The sequence below is a fragment of the Cynocephalus volans genome, chromosome 1 (genome assembly GCF_027409185.1).
Source record: "Cynocephalus volans isolate mCynVol1 chromosome 1, mCynVol1.pri, whole genome shotgun sequence".
Taxonomy (NCBI): domain Eukaryota; kingdom Metazoa; phylum Chordata; class Mammalia; order Dermoptera; family Cynocephalidae; genus Cynocephalus; species Cynocephalus volans.
Genome location: NC_084460.1, coordinates 40068175 through 40094854, shown reverse-complemented (window position 1 = coordinate 40094854; position 26680 = coordinate 40068175). Strand labels below are relative to the sequence as shown.

At 38.3% G+C, this 26680-nt stretch overlaps 1 protein-coding gene across 2 annotated transcripts in view; it reads right to left on the bottom strand.

The window, feature by feature from the left end:
• Nucleotides 1-1197: 1197 nt before the first annotated feature.
• STK4 (serine/threonine kinase 4) overlaps nt 1198-26680 on the bottom strand; it is a 100468-nt gene continuing 74985 nt past the window's right edge. For both annotated transcript variants that reach the window (XM_063095844.1, XM_063095856.1), the window contains one exon: nt 1198-1661. In XM_063095844.1, coding sequence (XP_062951914.1) covers nt 1503-1661 — 159 coding nt within the window. In that variant the 3' untranslated portion in view covers nt 1198-1502. The remainder of the gene's footprint in view (nt 1662-26680) is intronic.

Genomic DNA, 26680 nt, shown 5'->3' with positions numbered 1-26680 from the left:
CAAAGCCCTCTGATCTGCTTCAGGCTCTAAATCTGCCTCCATGGGTGCTTCTCTGCTATTAGGCAGACGTAGCACTCATGGAATTGCTGAAACAACCATCTGGCTTCTCTGGGAATCTCTTCGTAACCAGGTCGCCCACTGAAGAGGCAAGGCAAGAGCAAGTTTCTGTTAGCAGGGTTTCCTGGGAGAATTTAACCAAAACAGACACAAGTCTCTTCCCTCGAAGAAGGGGCTGCCTGGTTCAGTGGCTCAGGAGTGAGAAGCCCCAAGTTCTAGTCCCAGCTCTTGCTCTATCTTGCTTTGTGATTTTGGCCCTATCACTTCCCCTCTCTAAGCCTCAGTTTTCTCGTCCATATAGTAAGAAGATCAGACCAGATGATCTCTACAGCCCCTTCCAGCTCTGGCATTCTATGAGTTCAGATTAAACCTCTGGGAAACAAATCTGTCTGATACTCATTTATCTTTTCCAGACCCTTAGCAGTAAAAAAAAAAAAGAAAAAGAAAAGTGTCACATATTTGAATGTGGACCACAAAAGCAATGCCCTCTTGCCCTGTCTGTAAGGAATGCAGAGCAAAATGCCAAGTGTGATTTTTCACATGAACAATGAGAGCTTTGAAAACCCTTTTCCTCCTGTGGACTGAACATAGCCCATATCTGCTGAGAGTTCCTGGTAGGCCTGTCCCCTCACTGGATCATGTCCCCTCTTAAGGCACTGAGCAGTATCTGTGCTGTGACTTTAGGCAGTTGGGAGAGTGGAGATGGACGACAAGTGTTGAAACAGCAAAGGCCAATTTGCAAAGAGGGTGCTAGGCTTCTCCTGGGACTCAAAAGAGTAAACACCAATTCTCAAGGCTTTCCCTTGGACACCACCAAGAGCTTCAGAATCCAGTGATGACCCACACAGGGCTGAAACCATGGTAAAAGAACTGTCCCAAATCTCACTTTTAAATGCAGCCCTGAAAGGGATGAGGTTGGCTCCTGGGATTCAGTGACCCCTAACAGCATCCTGGTGCCCTCTGCCCTCAAGTTCCACAGTACCATAATCTTACAGAAAAGAGGCAAACTGTTTAAAACTGTACCTGTACAGAGATGCCACCACACTGAGTGGGGAATCTATTTATAATTTATATAATATATGCATATTTATATATTTTTTAAAAGTCTTCCAGAAAGAACAATCAAAAACTACTGGGAGAAGAAAAACAAAAAAACAATGTAAAACTATCATTCAACTAGGAGTCTCTATCCGGGGGTTTAAAACTCTGAGTTAAAAGCGCCAATATACATCCTTTGAAATAATATATCTGACCAACATAAATACACACATCCAGATGGCACACTGACTGTCAAAGTAGCCCTTCCTGCTGGCGCACATTCCTGAGTTCACAAAGGTGCTGTGGTGAAATGACAGAGCAGAAGTGCTGGCTAACAAATGTGAGGCAAGCAATCCAGGATTCACCATAGGCCTGGGTGAGGCGGGGCCCTTCCAGCCCGGCCTCACTCAGAAATTTTGTTGCCGCCTCTTCTTAGCCTCAATGGCATCCAGGATTGGCTGCCGCTTGGACTGGTACTTCTGCCGGATCTCTTCAATCTCCTGCTCCATCATGGGGTCTAGGGCCAAGAGCCTCTTCTGAAGGTCCTCCACTGTCCAACTCTTAAGCTAGAAAAGAAGTGGAAAGTTTAGTCACAACAAAGCCTAGGTTGGCGGCAGAACGGTGGAGAAGCCCAGCCTTCTCAGGCAGCCAGAGGGAAGGAAGAAAGGAGAAGGACACTAGAGTCAGACCAAGTGTGGGGTGGTGCTAGCTGGAAAGTGACAATTCATTCCAATGAATGGCACACCTGAAAGCTTTTCTGAGACAATTTATCCCCGGAAGACTTCTAAATGCTAATCTCTTTGATTTAATGTGCTCTGATCAGGAATTTAGTGAATAATACTTTCACCTCTCCTATCTTTTAAATTAACTAAATATAGTTTTATTGTTAGGGCATTAAAATAACAGTTAGTTACTGCATGCAGATAATGGTTGCCTCCCAGTTCTTGTCCTGTCCATGAGATGAGCATCTGGACAGTACCCATCTGTCTTTCTGGATACTACACCAGGAGGACGGGTGCTGACTAAAGATCAGATGCTCCCCCTCACCACTACCTTCTCACACCCCCAGTGTCTTGGCACTGTCATACTGATTGTCACTAACATTTACTGCGGGCTAGTAATATGCTGGGCACCACTCTAAGCACTTTATATGGACCATCTATATATGTCTCTTGGGAATACTGACACAACCCTTGAGGGGGAGGAAGTTGAAGAAACCCTGAAACTTCTGAGATTAAGTTTCCATCTTCCAGAGAAAAAAGGACTTGATAATAAATTAATAATAATGGCTAGCACTTAAAAAGTGATTTCTGTGAGCCAGACACTAAGTGCTTTACATATACTGATTCATTTAATCCTCACAACAACCCTGTGACACCAGTATATTATTATCCTCATGTTACAGATGAACAAGCCAAGAAAGAGGGTGGCTAAATAACCCACCCAACATCTTCCAGCTAGTAAGCAGCAGAGTCAAGATTCAAACCCAGGCAGTGTGGCTCTAGAGTCCACAGTCTTAACCAGTATTGCAGAAGAGCAGACCAGCAAAGCATAGATTTTAGAGCTAACTCAACCTGTGTTTAAAACATGACTCTACCTCTTGCAAATGCATGAGACTCTGAGAAGTTACCAATCTCTAAAGGCCTTCCTCATCTACAGAAGTTGGATGGCAGTGCTTCATCATGTGCATTATAAGAACTAAATGAGATCATGGCTGTAAAGTTCTTAGCACAATGCCTGTTGCACTGTGTGCTTAGAGATGGCAGTGGGTGTGTAACTCTCTCTCTTCCCTAAAGCCCAGGAGTGCACCCACGTTCAACCTGTGTCTGCAGCTGTGGGAAAAGTGGCTCTGCTGCCGCACATGTGGAGTGTTTGCTGATTCCAGGTGAGGCTGGTCTTGGCTGGCAAGGTTGGAATGAATGCCAATATTATGCACAGCAGCTGGTGATACTTTATTCTGTGTGCTCACAATCGGTTTATTAGGTACACTGTTCAAAGAACCCAAAGGCTCGCCCGAGTCTTACAAGAGATCTGTTGTGCCACATTTATAAAATCACCATCTCCCTCAGCTCTGTCTTGAGGCCTCAACAGGAAAGTAGTATAAAAGGTGGTGAAGGAGCCTCTTTCTGTCCACCCTTCCTTCAGGGGTGGGTGTGAATGAGTGTGAAGTGCTACAGTGGCCTCCCTAAAAATGGTTTAGGGACCTGTCACCACAGGAATTTTCCTTGGCCAGCTTCAGGGAGGTTGTCTGAAAAGTGAGAAAAGCCTAACAGTTCAAGATGAAAGGTTCTTTGTAATAAGAATGAAAAGACTTGAGAGTGTTAGCAAATGCGTCTTATACCACCTTGGATGTTGGTGTTCTTGGCCCAGGGACACCCCAAAGGGTGATGCTTACGTAGTCTTTAGCTTTTTCAATTGTTTCTCCAAAGAGAACACCCCAAACCTAATACTCAATGTTACTGGTAGTTAATCTTTAGGGTCACTGATCCTAAATCTGTGCCGGCTGTATAATTTTGAACAACTTTACCTCTTGAGTTTCAGTTTCCTCTGCTGGAAAACAGACATCTCTAGTCTCTTTACCCTTGGGCTGTAGTGAGACAGACGAAATAGTGGGTGTGACATTCTTAGCTCAGAGGATCATGTACTATGTATTGGGCAGATAGCAAGCATTCCACACACGGTAGTTATCACTGTTGTTATTGCTGCCGTTACCCATATTATTCTTATTATTGGAAAATCTCTAATTAATCTTCCATAAACAAGTTGTTCCTGTAATCTCTGATTCAAGCTAGTATCAAACAAGTGAAAAAGAAAATATTTTGCTCTATTTTGTGCTAACAATGCCTAAGGGCTGGTACTTTCCCACAATGCCCATTATCTTATTTATAGTTTAACAAAATATTTTTTCATCCATCCATTTATCAAATATTCATTGAACAGCTACTATGGGCCAGGCACTCTTCAAGGCACATAAGATAGTTCAGTGGGGAAAAAAAAAATCACTTCCCTTGTGAAGATTACATTTTGGTGAGGTGAGACAAATAACAATAAACACAGTAAATTAGTAAATTATTCTTACATTAGAAGATGATACATGCTTTGTAAAAAGAAAAGAAAAAACACAGTGATGGAAGAGAAGCTGAGAATTATAAAGGGAGATCTGCCTTTCTCCCCCATTAGGATGAAGAGTAAACTGCAAAATGAAGAAATGTAAGTAACTGGAACTACTACTTAACCAGATGCTCTGGGAGGTGAGGCACGGCACTTTGCACTTTAAAGAAGTTGTTGCGGTATTTCTTATAAATCCTCAAAGTTTGGTAAGCATGATTCTACATCTTCCTTCTTGTTTTCTGTTAGCAAAATTCTCACAAAGTAATTGCTGCCTGTCTCTGGTTGAAACCTTCTTCTAGGTTTCCAATTTCTTCTCCCTGGTTTTTTTTTTTTTTTTTTTTGGCAGCTGGCTGGCTGGTATGGGGATCTGAACCCATGACCTTGGTATTATAACACCACATCTAGGTTTCCAATTTCTAAGCAGCTTTGTTGCCCTTGATTCTAACCTGTGGCAACAGCTTTTTCTCAGCCACCTTCAGACTAATTTATGGTTGCCCTAAAGCCTTTGGGGTTTAAATTACACCTGACCTATCAGAACACAGCCAGCCAGGCACTGCTGATGACTCAGTCACACCATCCAGATATGGATTTTTCTGAAAAACAAGCACTGACAATGGTTTTATGGTGCCAAGTGTAGCATTTCACCTTCCTGGTCCTTGGTGGCATAAATGAATTTCAAATGGATATCTTGCAGTAAAATAACTGTGGCTCTACAGTTTTACCACAGCCAGCATCCTGAAGGAGCAAATTCTCAAACCAGCCACGTAGGTAGCTTGAGCTGTCACTAGGTAAGGGAAATATCACCATTTAGTATCTTATCTATCCCCTAGGATTTAAACATCATTTCTGTACTCTGAATCTCACATTTATATCTCTAGCCAAAAATTCTTCTCTGACTCCAGACTCACACATCCAGATCAGATCCTACTGGATATCCCAGTACCTGAGTATCTCATGGAAATCTGCAACTTAACACATCCAAAACAAAACTCTTGAGTCCCATCCCTCCCTCATCCCTGAACCTCTTCTTACTTCCTAGTCTCCCCATCTCAGGAATGGCACTACCATCTCCCGCTATTCAAAATCATCCCTGATCCTTCCCCTTCCCTCACCACCGTCCTGCCAACATCCAGTCCCTCAGCAGTCCTATCAACCTAGTCTCTGAAACACTGGAATAACTCAAACACAACCACTTTTCCCATCTCCACCTCCAACCCCTCAGTCCAGGCCACCATCATCTCACAGCAACAAACATAATTAAAAATACAGAAATGAATCAGATACATAACCCTTCTGTTTCCTACTGCACTTAGAATAAAACACAACTCACCAGGGATTACAAAGGCCCCATATCTCTGTCTCTACCTCCCCCTCTAACTCCATCACCTACCACCCTCCCCTTTGCTCAGGACCCTCTAGCCACTCACCTCAGATCCTCTAACAGGCCACACTTCTTCCAGCCTCAATGGCCTATAGAGTTGATGACCTTTTGCCTGGATGGCTTGTGCCCCATTCTTCCTTATCCTTTATGTTTTAGCTCAGATGTCAACTCCCCAGAGGACGCAAGCAAGCCTTTTCTGACCATTTCATCTAAAAAGGTCACCTCCTCTCCATACTCTTTATCTCAACCCCTCATTTATTTCCTTCAAAACAATCAGGCACCTTGTAATTATTTTTATTTATTTTCTTTTACTTGTTGTCTCACTTACTAGGATTTAAGTTTTATGAGGGAATGACCTGGTCTGTCTTGTTCACTATGTTAAACATACTGCTGGTAGAAGGAATGAATAAATTAGCCTTTACTTCTAGTCAAACAATAACAAAAGCTACTGTAACCAAGGGAGCAAGCTTATACTGAGCACCACCACATGCAACAAGGCTCTGGGTTTGGTGCTGAGAGGACTGAGTGCAGAATAAGAAGTGAGTTCTGCCCTTAAGGAGTTTTTAAACTTTAAAGGATGCTCCTCAACATTCTTCTGAAATCAAGGAATTTGGAGTAAAATCTCTGCTCACTAATTAGAATGTCTATGTTTTATACTGGCCGATTAGAAGCAAGTCTCCAGGTCTGGGTCAGTCATCCCTAAGGGCATGCGCATTTTAATTTTTTATTCAGATAAAAAAGAATTTCTACTACAAGAAATACACTTTGGAAAGAATGAGATCATCAGAAGAATAAGAGACATAATCCTTCTGACCAAGAAAAAATGAATGCCAACCCTGAAGCCACAGGCTCATTCCTGAAGGTGGGTTATGCTGAACAGAACAGACCAAGCACAGGGATTTCTGGCTCTCTTCCTGGGAGAGGTAACAGAGGAAAGAGAAACTAAAATAAGCCTCCTAATTGTGGTTACTTAGAATATCCTGACCACCTGAAGGCTAATCAACACATCAGACTTGGGTAAGTGGACAGGAAGGGCTCCAGGTCTGACAGACGGCGCTGACGTTTCGAGGCTGCACTCACTCACTGCTGACTGATAAACAGCTCGACTTCACTAGACATTGCCTCCTACCCAGTCTGATGTGGCTGATGTCTGTTGAAGGATGTCTAAGCAGGTAAAGGCAACAACACATGTGCAGATGAGATTTCTCTTAAAAGATGCGGTCTTTGGAAATGTGTTGCACTGCATCTTAAATTAGACATTTTTTTTAGTTCAAAATTCAGCTTCATCCTGTTTCATAAGTTACAATGCTGTCTTACTACTGGATTCTACACATAGACATGGAAGAAATATGTAAATTACTGCAGCATTTGCCACGTGTTAGGCACTGAACAAAGCACTTTATCTGCACTATTTCATTTGATCTATCTGTATGGTAGGTATTATAATTATCCTCTTTTTACAGATGAGGTCAATGAGGATAAGAGTGGGCAAGTAATTTGCCGAGAGTGATACAACAAGTAATTGGAAGAAACCTGATGGATATCTTGGAATAGGACTATGTTAGAGAAAAATGTGGAAGCCTGGAAGAATTATGAACTTAGCTGACATTAAATACGTCAGATGGCCCTGACATTCAAAAAGGCCATTGCTAGTGGTGATGGGTGACTTAGACAACTTACTTGACCTCTCCGGGATTTAGTTTCCTCATCTGTAAAACAGGTATGCTGTCTGCTTTGCTGCCTTTATGTAAAAATACCAAGTGCCTACTCCATGCATGGCACTGCTACTGAGGTGACTCAGTTCAAGGTTGATGAACATGATTCAGATCAAATCATCCTTACTGGCAGCTATACTAGGCCAAGAACACTGTAGGGCAACACGAATATAAAGGGCAATATCTGTCAGAGAAGCAGCTATGTTTGGGGCAAAGGCACTGGCTTTGAGTCAGATGGACCTGGGTTCCATGAGAGCTCTGCACTTGGTAGCTGGATGCCCTTTGGCAAGTCATCTAATATGTGCCTGTTTCCTCATTTTTCAATAGAAGACAACAGTATTTATCCTACAAGGGAAATTGTGAAGTTCAGAGGTATTAAAGTATACGACACAATGTCTGGTGCACGCCAAAAAGTGGATAAGTGGGAGCTACCACCTTAAATACTTTTTTGGAAAATCGAGGAAGTATGTAATATAAATAGTAGCTGCTAAGATGACCCCACAATACGATGCAGGAAACATACCACACACACAGTGAGAAACCCCAAATCAGATCAATCTGACTTATTTCCTCTAGGCCAGACCACAGCAAAATCTTCAGATTCCCAGGATCCGTACAAATACAGAAGGCTGATGGGAACTGACTTCTTCTCAAATAGCCTTAGCAACTCTGAAATTCCGAAGCATATTCTGTCATTGTCGGTTGCACAACTGGGAAGCTCCAGCTGATGTTTCAACACAAGACATAATTCACAGGAGTTACATTGACAATTAACCTATTTTGAATGAGCAGAGTCAAGCTAAACTAAACACATGAGAATGTATAGCACAGCTTCATCCTGCCTTGGCAATAAGGGCCCTAGCAAACAAACAGGTCTGACAGCCTATATCCAAGGTACAGGCTTTAGATCTATTTCAAAGTTCTCCTCTACCGAAAGAAACTCTCACCTCAGAAGTCTACTGCACAAATGGTATCATTAAATGTCCCTAAAAACCATCAAGGAGGGACTTGCCAAAGCTTTTAAGGCCAAGTTTCTTTCTTTTTGGGGGGTGGGGGGGCAGTACGGGGCAGCTGGCTGGTACTGGGATCTGAACCCCTGACCTTGGTGCTGTAAGACTGTATTCTAACCAGCTGAGTTAACTGGCCAACCCCAAGGTTAAGTTTCAATTCCATAAATATTATACTTGAACACTCACAATTCTGCCTCCAGTATCATAAACAGGATTTCTTAAACATACCATCCCTTCTGGATAAGCAAGACAGGCTAATCCTCAGTCACAGGTGATGTGTTATTATGACCAAGAATGATGAAACAACACACCTTTGCAATTTAGCAAGATGACGTGGAAGCTTGATAGAAGCTAAAAAGTCAAATGAAGCCACCAACACGCCATTCTATACCTTCAACACCAGCCACTAGAAAGTTGGCAAAAGTAAAAACATACAAAAAAAGAGAGGAAACATACAAAAGTCAGTCAAAAGACACTAAGGGCGCTGATTTAGTTCCATCAAAGATACTTCCACTTGATATAAACTTTTCTCCATCTAGGAGTGGATTCTACTTTGGGGAGAGATGATTTTAATAAGATGAGATTCTCAGGTAATGCAGTCATCTCTCATCAGATGAGAGAGAAGACAGCCAAGCAGAAAATCAAGGAAGCTGACAACCAAATCACAACTTGTGTGGATTAAGTAAGCACCACACCATCAATTTCAAAAGACCTTGCTCCTTAAATGAAACTTGTGAGAATTTTAATGAGAGATTTCCTCTGATTCAAATTATGGTCATGACAAATTATGTTTCTGTCAGTCCCCTATAAAAACTTCCTAATTCTTCTCTAAAAAGAAGGAAAAGCAGCAAAACTATTATCAGTTAACAATTACTTCAACCCCATTTTGGGTTTTATTACTTCAAATCAACACATGGAACTCCCCTGTTATTAGAATTTCAACCAAAGAAAACATGACTGCATGTGTACAAAATATTTACCAAGAAGACTGGGATGAAATGCATACCATAAGCCCAGGTAAAACAAAGAAATCTGGCTCTAAGTAGGTGGTGATGAAGAGCTCTGACAGGTGCCTTTTAGAAGATTGGGTTCAAAAAAACCTAAAGACTGTGTCCACAAAGTCTCACACCTAGAGAGGGCTCAGTGAATGTTAGTAAATGTGAGTATGTATGTAAAGGATATGATTTAATAATTAGTAAAAGTAAAAACACAAAAAGCTGAAGTTTTTTTCTTTAAATAATGGGGTTTTTCTGTACTGTAATATATACTACTTGCATATTGTTAATTATTTGTGACTACAGTAATCCCCCTATATCTGCAGGGGATAAGTTTCAAGATTTCCATGGATAGTAAAGAACCCTATAAATACTATGCTTTTTTCTATACATACATACCTATGATAAAGTTTAATTTATAAATTAGGCACAGGAAAGAGATTAACAAACAAGGAAGCACTTTACGACTTCTTTTTGGCATGTCCTAATTGCTAACATCACTACTCTTGCGCTTTGGGGCCATTATTAAGTAAAATAAGGGTTACATGAACAAAACCACTGTGATATGGTGACAGTCGATCTGATAACCAAGATGGCTACCAACTAACCAATGGGCAGGCAGAGTAAACATCATGGGTACGCTGGACAAAGGGATGATTCACGCCCCGGGTAGGACTGCACAAGATTTCATCATGCTACTCAAAACAGTGCACGATTGAAGACTTATAAATTGTTTATTTCTGGAATTTTCCATTTAATATCTTTAGATTGCAGTTGACTATGGATAACTGAAACCATGGAAAGGGGAGACTGCTGTGATTGAAAATCATTCTTAAATTTACATGATTAATTTTTGAAGTAGCACTTTTGCATGCTTAGAATTTACTTCAACTCTATTTTGGCATGAACTTTTACAACTTACTCTGAAAATCACAATGCACCTGTTTTGTTTTTTGTTCTGTGAGTTTTATAATAGCCTTTGGCCAAATGTAATACAGTTTTAACCAAACCTAAATTTTTTTTCCCTATCATCTTAACTCTGGCTCTCCACAGCAAGAACCCATAAAGTAATTTCATACTCCCAAATACAAAAGAACAATGGATCCCCAAAGACACTGCATTGCTGATATCTAGCATTACATCTATACTTTGAATAAAAAGACATAGCTAGTACCCAGTCTGTGTCAGATACTTATGCTAGGCCTGGAGTGGGCAAGGTAGGGAGATAGAGGGGTATGGGTGAATAAGAGTGGATACAGGACAAAAAAAATGTATATGGAAGGTTCCTTTCATACTAAAAGTAGAGAAAAATTAGGTAGTTAAGTCATGAAAACAATCTACAGTCTGAGGCATTATTTAGTAAGTGCCAATGATCACTAATAGTAATTAGAGCTACTTTTAATTGAGTATTATGTGCTAAATATTCATTGTGCTCAGCACCTTACATGCATTATCTCATGTAATCCTCACAACAGTCCATGAAATCAGTAGTATTACCCCCATTTTACAGAGGTGGAAACTGAGGTTTAGAGAAATATAGGAACCTGCCTGTCTCCAGAGCTTGTAAGTGGTTGAGTTAGGATATGAGCACTAGTGTGTCTGACTGCAAAGCCTGGCCAACTCCATGTCAAGGCAACATGTGCTATAGGAATTGAAAGAAGGAAGAATCCCTGAGGTCTGAGTCTCAGGGAAGAACCTTGGCTTTCTATACATTTATAGTACAGAGAAGGGGTGGTCACTGCAATTCAAGGAAAGGTCTGAATTTTAGAGTTCTAAAAACAAAATGTAAATTTTATTTCAAGTAAGTATCACACTTGAGATACAGATAACTAATAAAATTAGGCTAAAAAAATAAGACCTATAAGGTTATTTGCTAGTATTACTAATAACTACTCAAAATTCTTTCCGGTGCCATGTTTTTTCACACCTCCATGCTTCTTCTGAATATAATTCTGTTTTCTGCTTAGGAGAATGTCCATTCAACCTTCCAGCCCAGCTCAAGCTCCAACTCTTCTCTCAACCCAAATACCTTTTTCTTTTACTAAACTGAGAGCTATTTGAGAGAACAGGCTATATCTAATATATTTTAAGAGAGTCACACCAGCAGAGAAGAGTTGTCAATAAATATTTAATAAAGAAATACATCCTTAATCTTTAAGCCTTTACTTGAAAATGATACTGACTTTTTACTGAGCTCCCTCAATCACTAGTAAGACAGTGGGCTTTTCAGAAGCTTTAAAAGTATGTAATCAATAAATAAGCCTAAGAGGATAATATAAGTTTGTTAAATAAAGTTATGTCAATTACTCAAACTTGACCCATGCATGCCAAAATCAAAATGAACAGCTCATCCAGTGTTCTGATTGCAATAAAGTTATAAGGAACAATGGATATTAAAAATTCACTCTAGTCTTGGTTGCTTATGAATGCTCCTTATGAAAAATTCTATTTTAGGAGTAGCTCTAAATAGATATATAAATTTCATACTTAAAGAAGCCAAACTGTGAGAGGAAAACTTTGAGGAAGTTAGTAAACAAACATTAAACTTCCCAGAATGCAGAAGGTAGAGCATGAGAATACAGTAGAATATGATACTCCTGATATTTGAGAGCATTAAAGGGAGACATCAAAAGCATCATCATTCTTGTAGGGATATTAATCTTTCAGAAGATAGGAGAACCTAAAACACCAACTGCACCAAGCTGCTGTTTTAATAATTCAGGAAAAGAGCTAACTAATCATGTAAGAATCCCTGCAAGCTATGCCTCTGTACATTTTCTTGGACTGGAAATTTCCAAGATAGCAAAGGAGGCCAGACTTCTCTCTCTTCCTGCCGCCAAATAATAGAAGCCCAGAGAATCCCAAGCAAAATATGAAAACTAAAATTCAAATTGATCTCACTTAATTTAGTAGATATAGTCTTAAAAGTCATCTTTAGACTAAATGGAATCCAATTTTAAATACATTAAAAGAACAAAATATTTACAGAAAACTGTCAAGAATGCAAATAAAAACTCCCTGAGTAAACTACTTTGCAGCCCTGAATTTTTACAATGTAGGCTTTCTTAAATTGGGAAAACTTACAAGTAAATAGCACTCAGTTTTCTAGAAAGTATATAAAACTCTGTAAGCCCTACTGCTAGGCACTCCCATGTAATGAAGGGTCCAGAGATTCACACAATCTAAACACCCAAAAAGAAATATCCCCTCAAGCAATCCTTTGGGGAAAAAAGGAAATCTGCAACAAAAGCAGACAAGAAGTTCTATCTGCAAGGCATGTCAGAATCTTTCAGCAATGGGCATAATGTCTTGGGAACTGAACCCCCTTCATTGTCAAAAACATAAATTAGGACTAGATAGAGGTAGGGGTGTATGTGTGTGTGCATGTGTGTATAAAACTTTCAATTGTGCCATAACCACATAACTTCTAAATAAGGATTTTTATAATTTTTCTTTCATTTTTCTGACTTAAGACTGTCTGAAAAAGATAAATTTAATCCTTATTCTGTAAAAGCATTAATATGCATATATCCTAGATATTTTGGGATAGTCTTTTATTCTTTCAAATGAGATTAATTTGTACAGATAATTAAATATGACTTAATTTATGCCATGGTTAATACTTTTCACATGTGTATAAATTCACAAACCAGAAAAATTTCTTTGTAAAGATTATGTGTCCTAGTTTTTCAGTTCAGAATGTATGACCACCATATACCTACCAGCAAGCTCATCTAAGCTCAGGGTTAAAAACACTTCGCTTCTCTGGTATGAAACTGTTGTTTAAAATGTGCATCCCAAATGTTTTCTGCAATCAGTAAGCTTCTTGAAGAAACTACCTCCAATCTGGGTTCTCATTTACAACTTGGAATCTATAGTGACTGGGAGAGAAGAGAATAGTGACAATACCATGATTTGTATCTATGACAGACAGGTCCCATGGGAAGGTATAGTGCATGATTAATATGATGTTTATATGTGTCTATAAAATTATTCTTTGTTACCTGAAACTTTATAAGTTCTAATTTTTGTAAACTCTCTTCCTCTCATGAAAGGTCTGATTGTTAATAGCTCAAGCATATATTTATTACTGTTTTTAACTAGAGAGTATTTCTTTTAATAATAATAGGGAAGGTGTATCTGTTATCAATTTACAGCCTTTAAGTGATGAGCATTTCTTGGAAGAGCGTGTGATATGAAGCTTTCTTTCTCAGTACAGTGCTGGGAGGAAGAGGCTCTTTTTAGTGTCCAGCACTGGAGATAGCAATGGAGGTGTGAGGACGTGGTCTCTCTCTGACCCTGCAGCCACAGCCTAGCCTAACCTTTTGGCAGCCCTATTGATGTGGATACTAGAGCTCCCACATGGCTCTCATGTTCTGAAGGCTTTCTACCCCCGCTGGCCCAGACCCCACTGGATGTCCATGTCACTGGATGCTGATGGCCTGCTCTTGCCTGCACTCCACAGGGTAGCCAATGGCTTGCCCAGAGACTTTGGACCAGCTCCACTCTACCCAAGCCAGCAAACTCCTCTGCTATCCCCTGGACTAAACACACCTTCTCCAATGAGGTTTGAACCCCTGGCAGTTTATCCTTCCTTGGGTATGGTCCCTCAGCCCCAGAGAACAATATAGAGTTTCCTCATACCTTATAGTTACTCTTTTATCATAGGCAATACTTCTTTATATTAAACTTCCCTGGTCTAACATACTATATGGTTTCTGTCTCCTGACTGGACCCAGACTGCTACAGGGAGGAAGGGTCTAAGAGAACCTACACGAGCACATGCTTACCCACTAATGAAAAAACTTCCAAAATGCCACCCCACCCCAAAAAAATATAAACTTGAAAAATGCCAAGATAATTTCAAATCCAGAATAGTCTAGTACATATATCTAGATCAAGTACAGAGTTAAAATACCCTCATTTTCTACCACTGGAAATTAGTGGTGAATAAACAAATTCTGGTATATTTATGCAACTGAAACTACTCAGCAATAAAAAGGAACAAAATCCAGACATATGCAACACATGGATGAATCTTAAAAGACTATGCTAAGTCAAAGAAGCCACACACAAATGGCTATACAGTGTATGATTCCAGTCATATAACGTCTTGGAAAAGATGAACCATATGGACAAAAAACAGCGCATGAGGGAACTTTTCAGGGTGACAGAAATATTCTATAGCTTGATTTTGGTGGTATTTACACAACTGTATATAACTGTCAAAATTTACCAAAGTGTACACCTAAAAGGAGTAAATTTTATGGTATATAAATTAAACCTCAATAAACCTGACTTTACAAAACAGAAAAACTACATATCCAAAATTGTGGAAGGTAGTTAAAGTCATATTTAAAGTGAATTTTACACTTTAAATACATATATTAGAAAAGACAGATGATTGAAAATTAATAAGCTAAACCCAGCTGCAACTAGGCAAGCTGCCACCACCACCCTAGACCCTGCTGGGGTCCTGAGACATGGAGCCAAGGGAAGCCAACCCCAGCTGCGACCAGCTAAAGAGCACACCAAAAACACCATTTTCACATGGATATCACTCCATAGTCACCGCAAGTACCACGGCTGTCACAAAAGTGGCTAGTTTCTATAGCAGCAGTCACAACCACCTGTGCAGATGTCATGCCAGACTCTCAACTGCATTACATAAGGAGAATCACCAGCAGAGACAAAAAAAAAAAAAAAAAAAGAAACAGAAAAGTCCTCTCTCTCCACAAAGCATACTCCAGAGTAATAGAAGAAGCATCTGATTTACAATAATAGGGGAGGACTTCATCTCACCTGTCTCAGTACTGGACAACATCATCTAGGCAACAAACCAACAGAGGAACATCTATCAGATGGAGAGAACAAATCTATGGTTATTAGAGGTGGGGGGAAGGGGAGAGATTGGATAAGGGGCATAAAGAATGATTTGTAACAATAAATATACTAAGAAAAAAGAAAAAGAAAAAACAAAAAAATTCAGAATAAACCCACAGAAAGTAGAAAGAAGAAAATGATAAAAGGTAAAAACATAAATTAATGAATTCAAAAGTCAGTGTCCAATAGCAAGGATCAAGAGAATCAAAAGCTGATTTGGGCTAGAAAAATTTTTTAAACTTCTGGTAAGTTTGATTTAAAAAAAAAAGAAAAGAAAAAGAAACAAATATTATGAATTAAAAGCAAGCTATAACGACAGATACTGCAAATATTAAAATCTAAAATTTTATGTCAAAAAATAAAAACATGAAATTAAAATTTCGAGAGTGGGGGGCGGGACTAGATTAATCTGGAATAAAACCAAACAAGACCAAGGACTAAGAAATCTAGACCACAAGGGCAAGGTAGGATGAGCTAGATTGTTAAAAGCATGTACTAAAATGATAGAGCCACAATCTTTGAAAACAGAGACAACATGATATTATTGAGGAACAGTGTTTTCCCTATAAACAGGAAAAAAAGAAAAAAAGTTAATGCCCAACTTCCAATTCTGGCAACATGGCAGACTACTGAGATAACTCCTGAAACTTCCTCCTATGAGAGAAGTTGGGGGTGGGGGGGGTTCCCAGGGGTCAGAGACATGTGTGTACAATCCACCTATACCTCTTCTTATAAGGCTACGGCTAACATTGTTATTCTCAGTAAATCAGGTTAAAATGAACACCAAGGGTTGTCTCACAGAGAGAAAGAAATCACAAAGACAGGTAGGACAGAGGGCAAGCAGAAGCCCCACTGGTATATGCTTGGTGAGAGGGCAATATTCAAAGACCTTGTTGTATAGTGGTTATAGAAATAATAACAATAGCAATAATAAAAGCAGGAATTTTTTTACATTTATTAACTATTCATTATTAGTAGTCATATATTAAGTGCTTCACACGCATTAATCTCATTTGACCTTCACTAAATCTTACAGCTATAATTATTAGCCCGATTCTATAGATGGGGAATTTGGGGTCTGAAGAATTACATAATCCATCTGAGGTTACACAGTCAGCAAATAGCAGAGATCGGAATTCAATCTGGTTCTGACTCGAGTCTATGCTTTTAGTGAAACATCACTCAGTATCTAGTACTGGTTAGGTGCTTTCACACACACCATCTCAATTAAGTAGAGAGAGAAAATGAAGCACAAGGACACCAATAAAACCCATATGCTGAGCAGCACTGGCATACAGAGAGCACCCGTGATTTAGTTAGTTGCTTGCCTACGTAACAATGAGCTAGCATAAGGCTGGCAAGTTTTACTCAAGCCAAGTTACCGTAATACTAAGTGCTTAAGGGCAAGAGACCGTGGCTTTCTCCATCTATAAAATGGGAAATCCAGATAATCCTAACTTTATGTAGAGTTTCTGTGAGAAATAATCAAAATTTCACAAGTAGAAGTTCCCTAGGGACAAATTTTGGCTGAAATCAAAAAAGGCAGTATCTTCAGACAGAGCTTTTAAGCAATGATATGTACTACTTCCCATCTTAGGAATTCTCCCTTCTTAGAAATGACCAGAGTTGGTCAAGAAAACACTGGATGATGCCTCTTGTTGGAGATGTAGTAGGAGCTGGAACACATGTCCTTTAAGGTTCCTTTCACTCCTGAAAGTCTATCATTCTCTGACTGGTACAGCACTGGAATAGTTGATTGAGAGAGCCAATGGCTTCTAGGAATTAAAGATATATACCCATTTGTCACCTGTGTTTTCAGTAAAGCCACATGGAAGTGACCTTGAGACAGCCCTTCCTAGGGACTTACTTGCAGTTCCTAGGATCCATTTCTTAGGCTCTGTTTCTGACCTGGTCTGGACTCAGCTCTTTTGCTCACCATGCAGTTGAGATAAAAATCATCCCATACTTTAACATCAGAGAATAAATGGCCGTAAGAGTGAACTTTTAAAGAAGAAGGCTGCCAAGCAGCCACAGATCAAGCCATCTCAGAATCAAAAGAAATGAAAAACAGTATCAAGCTCTCACACAGGCTGACGTTTTAAGCAATCTCCTGGGGTCACAAACCCAAACCTCAAGCATTTAAATCTTGCTCTCTGTGCCATTTCAATAACTGAGTTTAAAACTAAGCTCAAACCAGCTAGCGCAATTCACCAGCAGAACCAGGCTACTGTGGTTCTGAGACAAAGACAACATTCATTTGCCATGTGGTTTCTCAGAATGCATATCTACACAGCGGGTTTCCTTGGCAATTTTGGATACATATGTCTTTCTCAGACTGCTGTTTTTGGCTGGTTTTCTGAAAGTAAGGAGTACAAGATCTCATTATATTCCAAAGTACAAATGAATTCAGTCTCAACATACTTTTAACTGGGTTTAAAGGAAAAATAAGTTGTTGAAACAAAAACAGTACACCCTGTCAAGAACAATTTTGGATAATCTTCTCACCAGAAACTGCTTTACCTCAGTAAAGACCCATTTATATGCAACTGGTGTTTATCCTGGCTCACTCCTGGACATTCACATGGCACTGTCAGGTCAGAGACCTAAACACTAATCATAGTCTCTATTCATCTTTCTTCCAACATAGGAGTATGAAAAGAAACTCATCAGAAAAAGGTTAGAAAGCAAACAAGTATGGAGAAAGGTGGTGGCAAGAGTCTGAGAGCATAAGGTCTTCATGGTAAGAATCCTGGCTTAATTCATATACTCAGTAGGCAAAAACACCAACAATAAAAGGAAATATGAAGCCTCAACCTCCAAACCTCTTGTTAACAAGAAGAAAGCCTGGCTTAGTAAGTAAGAATGATCCAAAAGCAACCTAACTTCAAGCAAAAGAGCCCCAAATATTAAATGCCAAATAAAAAAAGAGAATGATTCAGTCAATAAAAATAATATAATATGATGAACTATTATGTAACCATTAAAAATGATGATTTTATAAATGCTCTTAACAATATGAGAAAATGTTTAAGATATGTTAAGTGAAAAAAAATCAAGATATTCTATTATACATACAGAATGATCTCGGCTGGGTAAAATAATATGTAAGTATAAAAAACTGTAAGAAATATGTTAAAATCTAAATTGTGACTTTTGTTGGGAAGTGGTAGAACCTTAGGAGATATTATCTTCTTTTAAGCTTTTACTCAATTTCTAAACTTTTTTAGAAAAGTCGTGTACTCTTTTTACAACTAGGAGGGAAAAAGAACAGCATTGTAACATCCTAGAAGAGCAAATCAACACTAAAAAAGAAGAAGAAAAAAACATTTATTAAGTGCTTCCTGCAGGCCAAGGACTGTCCTAAGTGCTTTTCATGCATTATCTCATTTGATACTCACAAAAGCCCTATGAGATACAATTTTATCCATGTTTGATAGAAAAGGAAATTGAAGATTAGACAGGTGACATAACAGGTGGAGAAGATGGACTATGAACCCCAACAGAATGGCTCCAATGGTTTAACCACTGTGTATACTACCTCTCAAACGCAATGACAGAATCTGTCTTCTGGCCTGCTAGCTTGACCTAAAAACAAGCATCAGTGATAAAATCTACTTAAAAGGCACTATAATAATTTAGAAGGAGGTGACTACAAAAGAGGAATCTGCTAAGGTAGTAAGATACTAGCTAAATTTTCAAACTAAAAGAATTAAAAGCACCTCTAATTGAAGCTATGTGATAGAGCAGTGCATCACTGTGGTTAAAAATATACCAGCACAACAAATTCAATCCACAACTACATTACACAATACAAAAGAAAGCTAGGAATAATTATCAAAGAAAATACCCCTGATATCCATTTGTCAAACTACCAAAAAAAAAAAAAAAAAAAAAGGAGAAGAAAAAAGAAAAGCATTTAAAGATACAATTACTAGGACTTGGACAGAAAGGATCTGAATTTGTCCTCCCAAAATCCCCCAGCAACAAAAGGCATGGACCACTGGAGACTAGAGAATAGAAAGAAACTTGACAGAAAAATAAAAAGCATTGTATTTGATGCCAAATTATATAATCTACAACCAGTCTAGAAGGACTCCCTTACTTTTTTTCAGTCAAGCACTGAAGGCTATTTGGTTAGAAATAATCAATTTTGTTTAGCAAAAGGGCATCCAGACACATAAGTACTTTGGATCAAATTCTGTAGAGTCAGCCAATTTGAGATGCATTAAAGTTAATGCCAAAACGAATATGGTGTTTTGTTCACGGTTCCTGTCTAGAGATTTTAAAAGGAGAAAAATATTGAAATTCAGAGTATGAAGTAGAAACTTTCTATCTGTAAAAACAAACTGCTTTTAGATACTAACTAGAAGCTCTCAAGATTTGGTAATTCCAAATTAAGCATGTATTTTTAAAATTCTTGGTTGTTAGGAAAATTGGCTAGCTGTTTAGAAAAATATTAAATGAATTGCTACCTTACTCGACACCAAGACAAACTCCAGAAGAATACTGAAAAAGAAATAAAATATTCTAAAACAAAGTAGGGGTTAATATTTTGGTAGTCTTAGGATGTGAAAAACTTTTCTAAACATGACATAAAATTTCTGAAACCACAAAGGAAAAGCTAGTAAATCAAAATATATAAAATTTTTAAATGTCTTAACAGTTAGACAATGTTTATAAATAAAGTATTAAAAAACTGGGAAAATATCTTCACCACATATGTTAAAAGGTTAATAATCTTACATGATATATAAAGAACTCTTTAAAATCTACAAGGAAACTAAGAAAGCCATTGAAGATTAGATAACAAACTGGCAATTCACACACAAAAAACAATAAGGAAATTTAACAATATGCATCACAATTTCTAATTTATAAACAGTTTGATCCAATAATTCTACTTGCAGAAATTAATTCTACAGATATACCATGCAAAGATGTTCATTAAGACAATGTTTACTAATATTAAAAAGCTGAATGCCACCTAAATGTCCATGAATTGGGGATTAGTTAGGTCAGAGATCACAAACACAAATGTTTTCAGGGGTTGCCACAGGTTATAGAAATAAGCTCAACAGGCCAGTTATAAAACAATAAGGTGGGGGGATCTGTGGTAAACTAGAGCACTCATAACCATTTCGGTAATTCAAACTGTAAAAATTATATGTGCCATGGGCCACACTGGCTTTCCCTTCCCTAGTTTCCACAAACCCCCAGGGCAAGATGTGTAATCTGTAGCCGTGGGACAAGTACTGCTGCCTGTTCCCTCTGCCACCAACCTAGGAGGATCCCCTTACTCTGAATGTTCATCTATTCTATCACATTTGAGTCATTACAAAAGAGTCAGACTCTTTTGGACTGGACAAAATCTTAAAGGTCATCTAGTCTAACATGAAGCTCTCCTTGAGGCTGCAGTCATTCAGCCTTGTTTAGGCCCAGGTAAAGAATGTAGAGAGGAGAGGGAAGGAAATGGAAAGAGATGGAGTAGAAGGCCAGAACCTAGGGAATGAGGACTAGCCCAGGCTTTCCTGTAAGATTTTCATTTTCCATTAGAACAAAACTGAGATAGAGAAGAGATAGTGAGACTGAAAAAGGTAACATGCTATGTATCATGTACCTTCTATATAACTGTACATAAAATTCCATACATTGATCAAACACCAGGAGCTCAAGCACTATTCTTGTGAATTCATAATACCATTGTTAAACATTCCCTCAGCAATAAACTTCTAGGCGTCTGTTACAGTCACTAACCAAGCCGGTGCAAGGAGGAGATAACATGACAGATTGTATCTGGTATTTTTATTGCAAGATCTTAATTCATCCTAGGAACTGTTTTAAGTTAATCCTAGAATGGTTGTAGTTTATAATTACAGTCTTAGCAGCACTTCCAAAAGTGGAAGACCTCCACTTGAATCTGGAATGGAATGTTTCTTCCCGACATGTGAAAATAACTTTATGCTTGTTCCTGCCATATCTGGGAATAAGAATGCTTGGGAAGGGATAGCAAATTTCCTGACTTTATTTTAAATACCACACCCTTAAGATTTTTAAAACTCAAACTAGATACATCCATGTCTGAAGGCTATAAAATCCTAGAATAGTTTTTGCCCTGATTTTCCTAAATAAAAAGCAAATGTAAGTGACTGGTGGGTCTATGAAGTGGATCCAAGTTTACCCTTCCTCCAGCAGCTGGCCACCCGATCCAAAGTTCTGTGCAATGCAAACTCAGCTATCCAAACTGGAGCACTTGATAGCCAATGGCTTCCAGATAGCTCTCTCTGTCTCTCTCGGTCTCTCCTTTCTCTCTCTCACACACACACTTACTTGAGCCATTTTGCATTAACAACTGTACCGTCAGGATTAAAACTGTTTTGAAAAGGAACATCAATGTGGAAGCTGTCCACGTCTTACAGCTTCTAGGCAGGCACAGAAATGAAGCAATCTGGTCAGAGAATACACAAAAGACCTGTCAATGTTTCAACCAGTATGTGAGATATTTAAACCCTAAGAACAAGAAAGTCATAACAGAATTAAGCTCATCTTAGGTATTAAATAAATATTTCAAAGCAAACAACGTTTGGGCTAGGAAATGAAAGCTGCCTCAGCAGGGCCCTCAACAAACTGTGATATAATTGCTGGGGCTTCCTCCTACCTCCCTTTTTATTAGGTGGCCCATCTCATTATCTTTAACTCTTACTTTTCCGGCAGTTCATCCATCTCTCCCACCTTAAATGTTACACTTGTAAATAAAATTTACTGAATGCCTACTCTGTGTCAGGTACTCTGCTAAGCACTTTAAAAGTACTTTTTAATTTAATCTTCTCAGTAACACTTAGAAAAATATGATTAGTATCTTCATTCCAGGTTAAGCAACTTGCCTAGAGTTATAGATCTCATAAATACTGATGCCATGATTGAATCCAGGTCTATCTGCCTCTTGGTCAGTATGTTATTCTGCCTCTTAAGCTCATTTCGGTCTCCTGAGTGTCCAAATAACTTCTCTGCATTTTAAAAGGACAGGAAAAAAACCTTATATATACTGAGCGTCGTTTACATGCTTTACACAGGTTATCTCTTTCAGGCTCACATAACCCCAATGAGAGATATGTATTAGCTGCATTTTAAAAATTAGTAAACAAAGACCAAGAGAATTTGTGGGCTCTCAAAGATGTTTTGCTCTCACCTTTAGCAGATGAAGAAAGTCCTAGAAAGTATAAATGGCCTGCTTAAGGACACAAAGCTAGTTACTGTCAGAGCTGAGACCTGATTCCCACTGATCCACTGATCCACTGCTCTCTTTAACTATATGTAAGTCATCACTCTAAAAGGAACCCACATATTAATAACAGAGTAGGAACACCAGGCACTTTGCTAAATGGTTTATATGCTTTATCTAGGGATTCCCAACACTGCAGTTCCAATCAATGTTTTCTACCAAAGTTTTTCCAAAGAAGGGGTAAAAATCTAAATTCCACATCTATCAAATTTATAATTCAATTAACATGTTTCTATACACACAGATGAATGGATATTACAAAAAGAAAACCTAAAAAGATTTGAAAAGTTTTACAAAGAATGCACAGTAGATTCAAATAACATAATCAAATAACACATTCTGAGCACCTGTGTGCTGTGGCCATTTGCCAAGTACTAGGCACACTAGAGAAAAAAAAATATGCAGCATCTGAATTAGATGAATGTTCACCATCAGTGCATATATAATACTTCTTACACACACAAAAAATGTGTTATTCTGAGAAAAACAATGGTTTTGACATCAGAAAATCTGTATTTAAAGCCTAACTCCATCACTTATTAATCTTGTGCCATGAGTGGGACACGTCACCCAGCATCTCTAAGCCTCTCTGTCAAATGAGCGGGAATAAGATCTGTACAAGGATACGATGAGAAGGAAATGAGACAAAACATTTACAGGGACCTAAGTGCTCAATAACTGATATTTTCATCATTTCTTTCTCAAATTCTACAACCTAGTCTTAAAAGAGCAAGTGTCCTCGCCAATAAAATTTAGAATAAGAAAAGATAATGAGCAATCAATATGAAGATTACTGAAAATATTCAATATCTATCATTGGGGTAGGAAAAACAAATTAACAGAGAGGCCCATACTGATTAGACAATAAGATAACAAGGTATGAGAGAGGAAAAATTTGAGAATGAGTGCCTGATTGAGAATGCAGGCACAGTGTGGCCAAGATATCACCAGAAACTACACCAAATGTTTGCTATAGCCATTAAAACTCCTCTACAATAGATACCTTTGTTTTCACAGAGGTTATATTTGGTCAAAACCAAAAGTGTTCTTATAGCAATAGTGCCCTTTTAGGTAGCATGACATTTTCCGACAACAGCATAATTACTGTAAAATCCATCACTACAATTACTGTAAAACCCATGGTTACAAAATAAATAAGAACAACAGCAAAAGAAGTAAAAATTAAATTCTTCCAACAAGAATCATTTATTTATGTAAACAATTAATGAAATACAAACCTTGTCAATCTGTATTGTGTTCTGAATAAGCATGAGAAAAACATTTTGAGTCACTAATACTGCTCTAATGCCACAAAATTCCCAGTAAGACACAATAAACCTGAATCTATTCTTCCTGGTTACTGCAGTCCCTATCACACATTATTTGAAAAATGATCGTTTTTCCTTGTTTATAACATCAGGTACCTAGCATGTGCTCACAGTGTTTTTTGTTTGTTTTCATCTGAGAAAACACCTAAGAGTTAACAGACAGGAAGCAACATGGGGATTTGGGTTCTAAACCTGATTCTAGCACTAAGTACGAAAGTTGCCTTTTAAAAATGTCTCTGGACTTCAGTTGCTCAAACTATAAAAGGGGATAAGGAATCCTGCCTTGACCCCTCACAGGAACACTGTATCACCAAATAAAAGAACAACATATGGACACACCTTTAACTATATTAAATGCTACATAAACCTAAAGAGATGATAATATTACTACCATCAGCAAATAAAAGCATACCGAAATTCTGGATTTAATGGCTCCCTTGGCCTTCCCCTGTCTCTGAATTAGTTGTCATCATTCAGAAGCTAATGATTTTTTTTCACAAAGGTAAAATAAAATGTGAAATAAAAATAAAATAATTAATAATACTTAATACACAATGAACCCAAAACAAACAGCCTTATAATTCTCTGTGAATAAAATTCTACTATAGTTCTGAAAGTAAACTTGGTTCAAATAACCCAACCTACATTTCATTTGATCCTTCCTCCAACCCTGTGGGAAAAGCAGGACAGGTGGTATTATGCTTGATTTTTACAGACTGCAAACCTGAAACAACAAGGAGAGCAACTCACCCAAGATCCCAGCTAAAGCCAGGGCTATTCACTCCTCTTGTGACGTAATTTAATGCTCATTCTACTTATCTGTGTTACGAGGTACCTCTATTTTCAAGGACACTCACTTCACACAATGTCAAACTTCAAGACTGATAAAGTAATTTTATCACTCATTTTATATAGCCTGCAACCTCTCATAAATTTCACAAGAGAAACTGCCCAAGAAGTGAATTTCGCAAGTGAAAGGGCGACACCTATTGGCAAAAGTGTGTCGTTGCAATGGAAGTAGTCAGAGCTTCAGATTGGAAAAATATCAATACTGTCAAGTTTATGAAATGAGAGGTAGGCAGAAAGAAAAACTATATTGAATAGAGATGTAAGAAAAAGAAAGAAAACAAGCACTGGGAAGTTCTAAAAATGACACCCACGGCCAGTTTGGTAATCAATTTCCAACCAGTAATAGTTTTGTTGTTTGTTGTTGTTGTTGTTGTTGTGTGTGACTGGTAAGGGGATTGCAAGCCTTGGCTTGGTGTCTTCCGCACCGCGCTCAGCCAGTGAGCGCACCAGCCATCCCTACATATGATCCGAACCCACGGCGGGAGCGCCGTTGCGTTTCCAGCGCCGCACTCTCCCGAGTGAGCCACGGGGTTGGCCCCAACCAGTAATAGTTTTAATTCTTTTGTTTTAGAGCAATTTTTAAATCAATCCCTTTGGGAGAAAGTTTTCTTTGGGAATGTATCTTTGGTTTTATAATGGAATTCAATGGAAAAATCACTGGGAAAAATGTTTAGGTAACTGAAGTTTACTCTATGGACAATGTTTTAAGAAAGGAAGGGGGAAAAAAAGAAAGGAAGGAAAAATGGAGGAAAAGATGAGGAAGTTGGCATTTATAAAGTGCCTATTATGTTGTTAGTACTTTATATGCATTAGCCTATTTAATTCTCATACACACACAAAATCTATCCTATAGGTTCTAGTATTACTTCCATTTTGCAGATGAGGAAAATGAAGCTCAGAGAGAAGAAACTGGACCAAAGCTACTCATCAAATGGCAAAGTCAGGATTTGAACCCTAAAAGCCTGACTCTAGTGATCTTAACTACCAGGCATATTGCGTCTTAACTAAAATAGCAGTCACTTTAGTATAGATATAATCTATTTCCATACAGAGACCAAACTGCAACCTCATAGGATGTTCTAAACAAATGTAAAGGCTAACATATTTCAGTCCAAAAATTTACACATACAGAAAATGCAATATACTGAGTGTGTCTTTTTCTCAGTAGTACGATAAATTACCATCAATCAGCCTCTTCCTCTTTCAATCATCTGCTCAATACCTCTTCTTCCCTACTCTGTCATTTTGAAATCCCAGTAATATCAGCATCAAACTCCAAAAGTGAAATGAAGAAAGAAAAAGAGACATGTTTTCCATTCAAGAATTATTGGTGCTTGGAGTAAACGTGTCATTAAAGACAAGATGCTCAGTTGGGTTCTGTTTCATGTGAGAAGTGGAGCATCAGGCTTTTTATTAAGTAAAACTGGTCATGTTGGGAGAGGTAAATTACTTAGATAATGAAGAAAAGTTCCACACCATGTTTTTCTTCTAGAGGCACTGGGCTACATAAGCAAATACTACTTTCAGAGCTCCTATAGAGACTCTCTTTGAATGGGGGTGAGAAAATTGACATAAATCTTCTCCCTTGTCTACTCAATATTTCATGTCATAGGAATATGGGTTACTGAACTGTCAAGAGTCCATGTGACAAAGAAATGGGAGGTGAAGCTGAGAAGACTGAAGAAAGTATCTTTGACAGCTCACAGGAAGAAGAGTAAAAAACAATGGCTAGGTGAATAAGTTCACAACCCAGTCATGGCCATGGATCCAGTAATAAGAAAAATAATTTACATTCACCTCAGCTGAAAATTTAAAACTTTGCTCTCTAGATTAATAATTCATTTGAGTTTTAAAATATTTTTCGGCGTTTGGAACCTTCTTAATAAATAAAAGATACTGTTTTTTGTTTTTTTTTTTCTTTTCAAATTACAGCAAAATTAAAGTAACTGAACCAAATCTGGCCTTTGTGTAATGTGATTCAAACTTAAAATTTCAAGTTCTCATTACAGCAATTAAGAATTCCAGGCCTCCTGG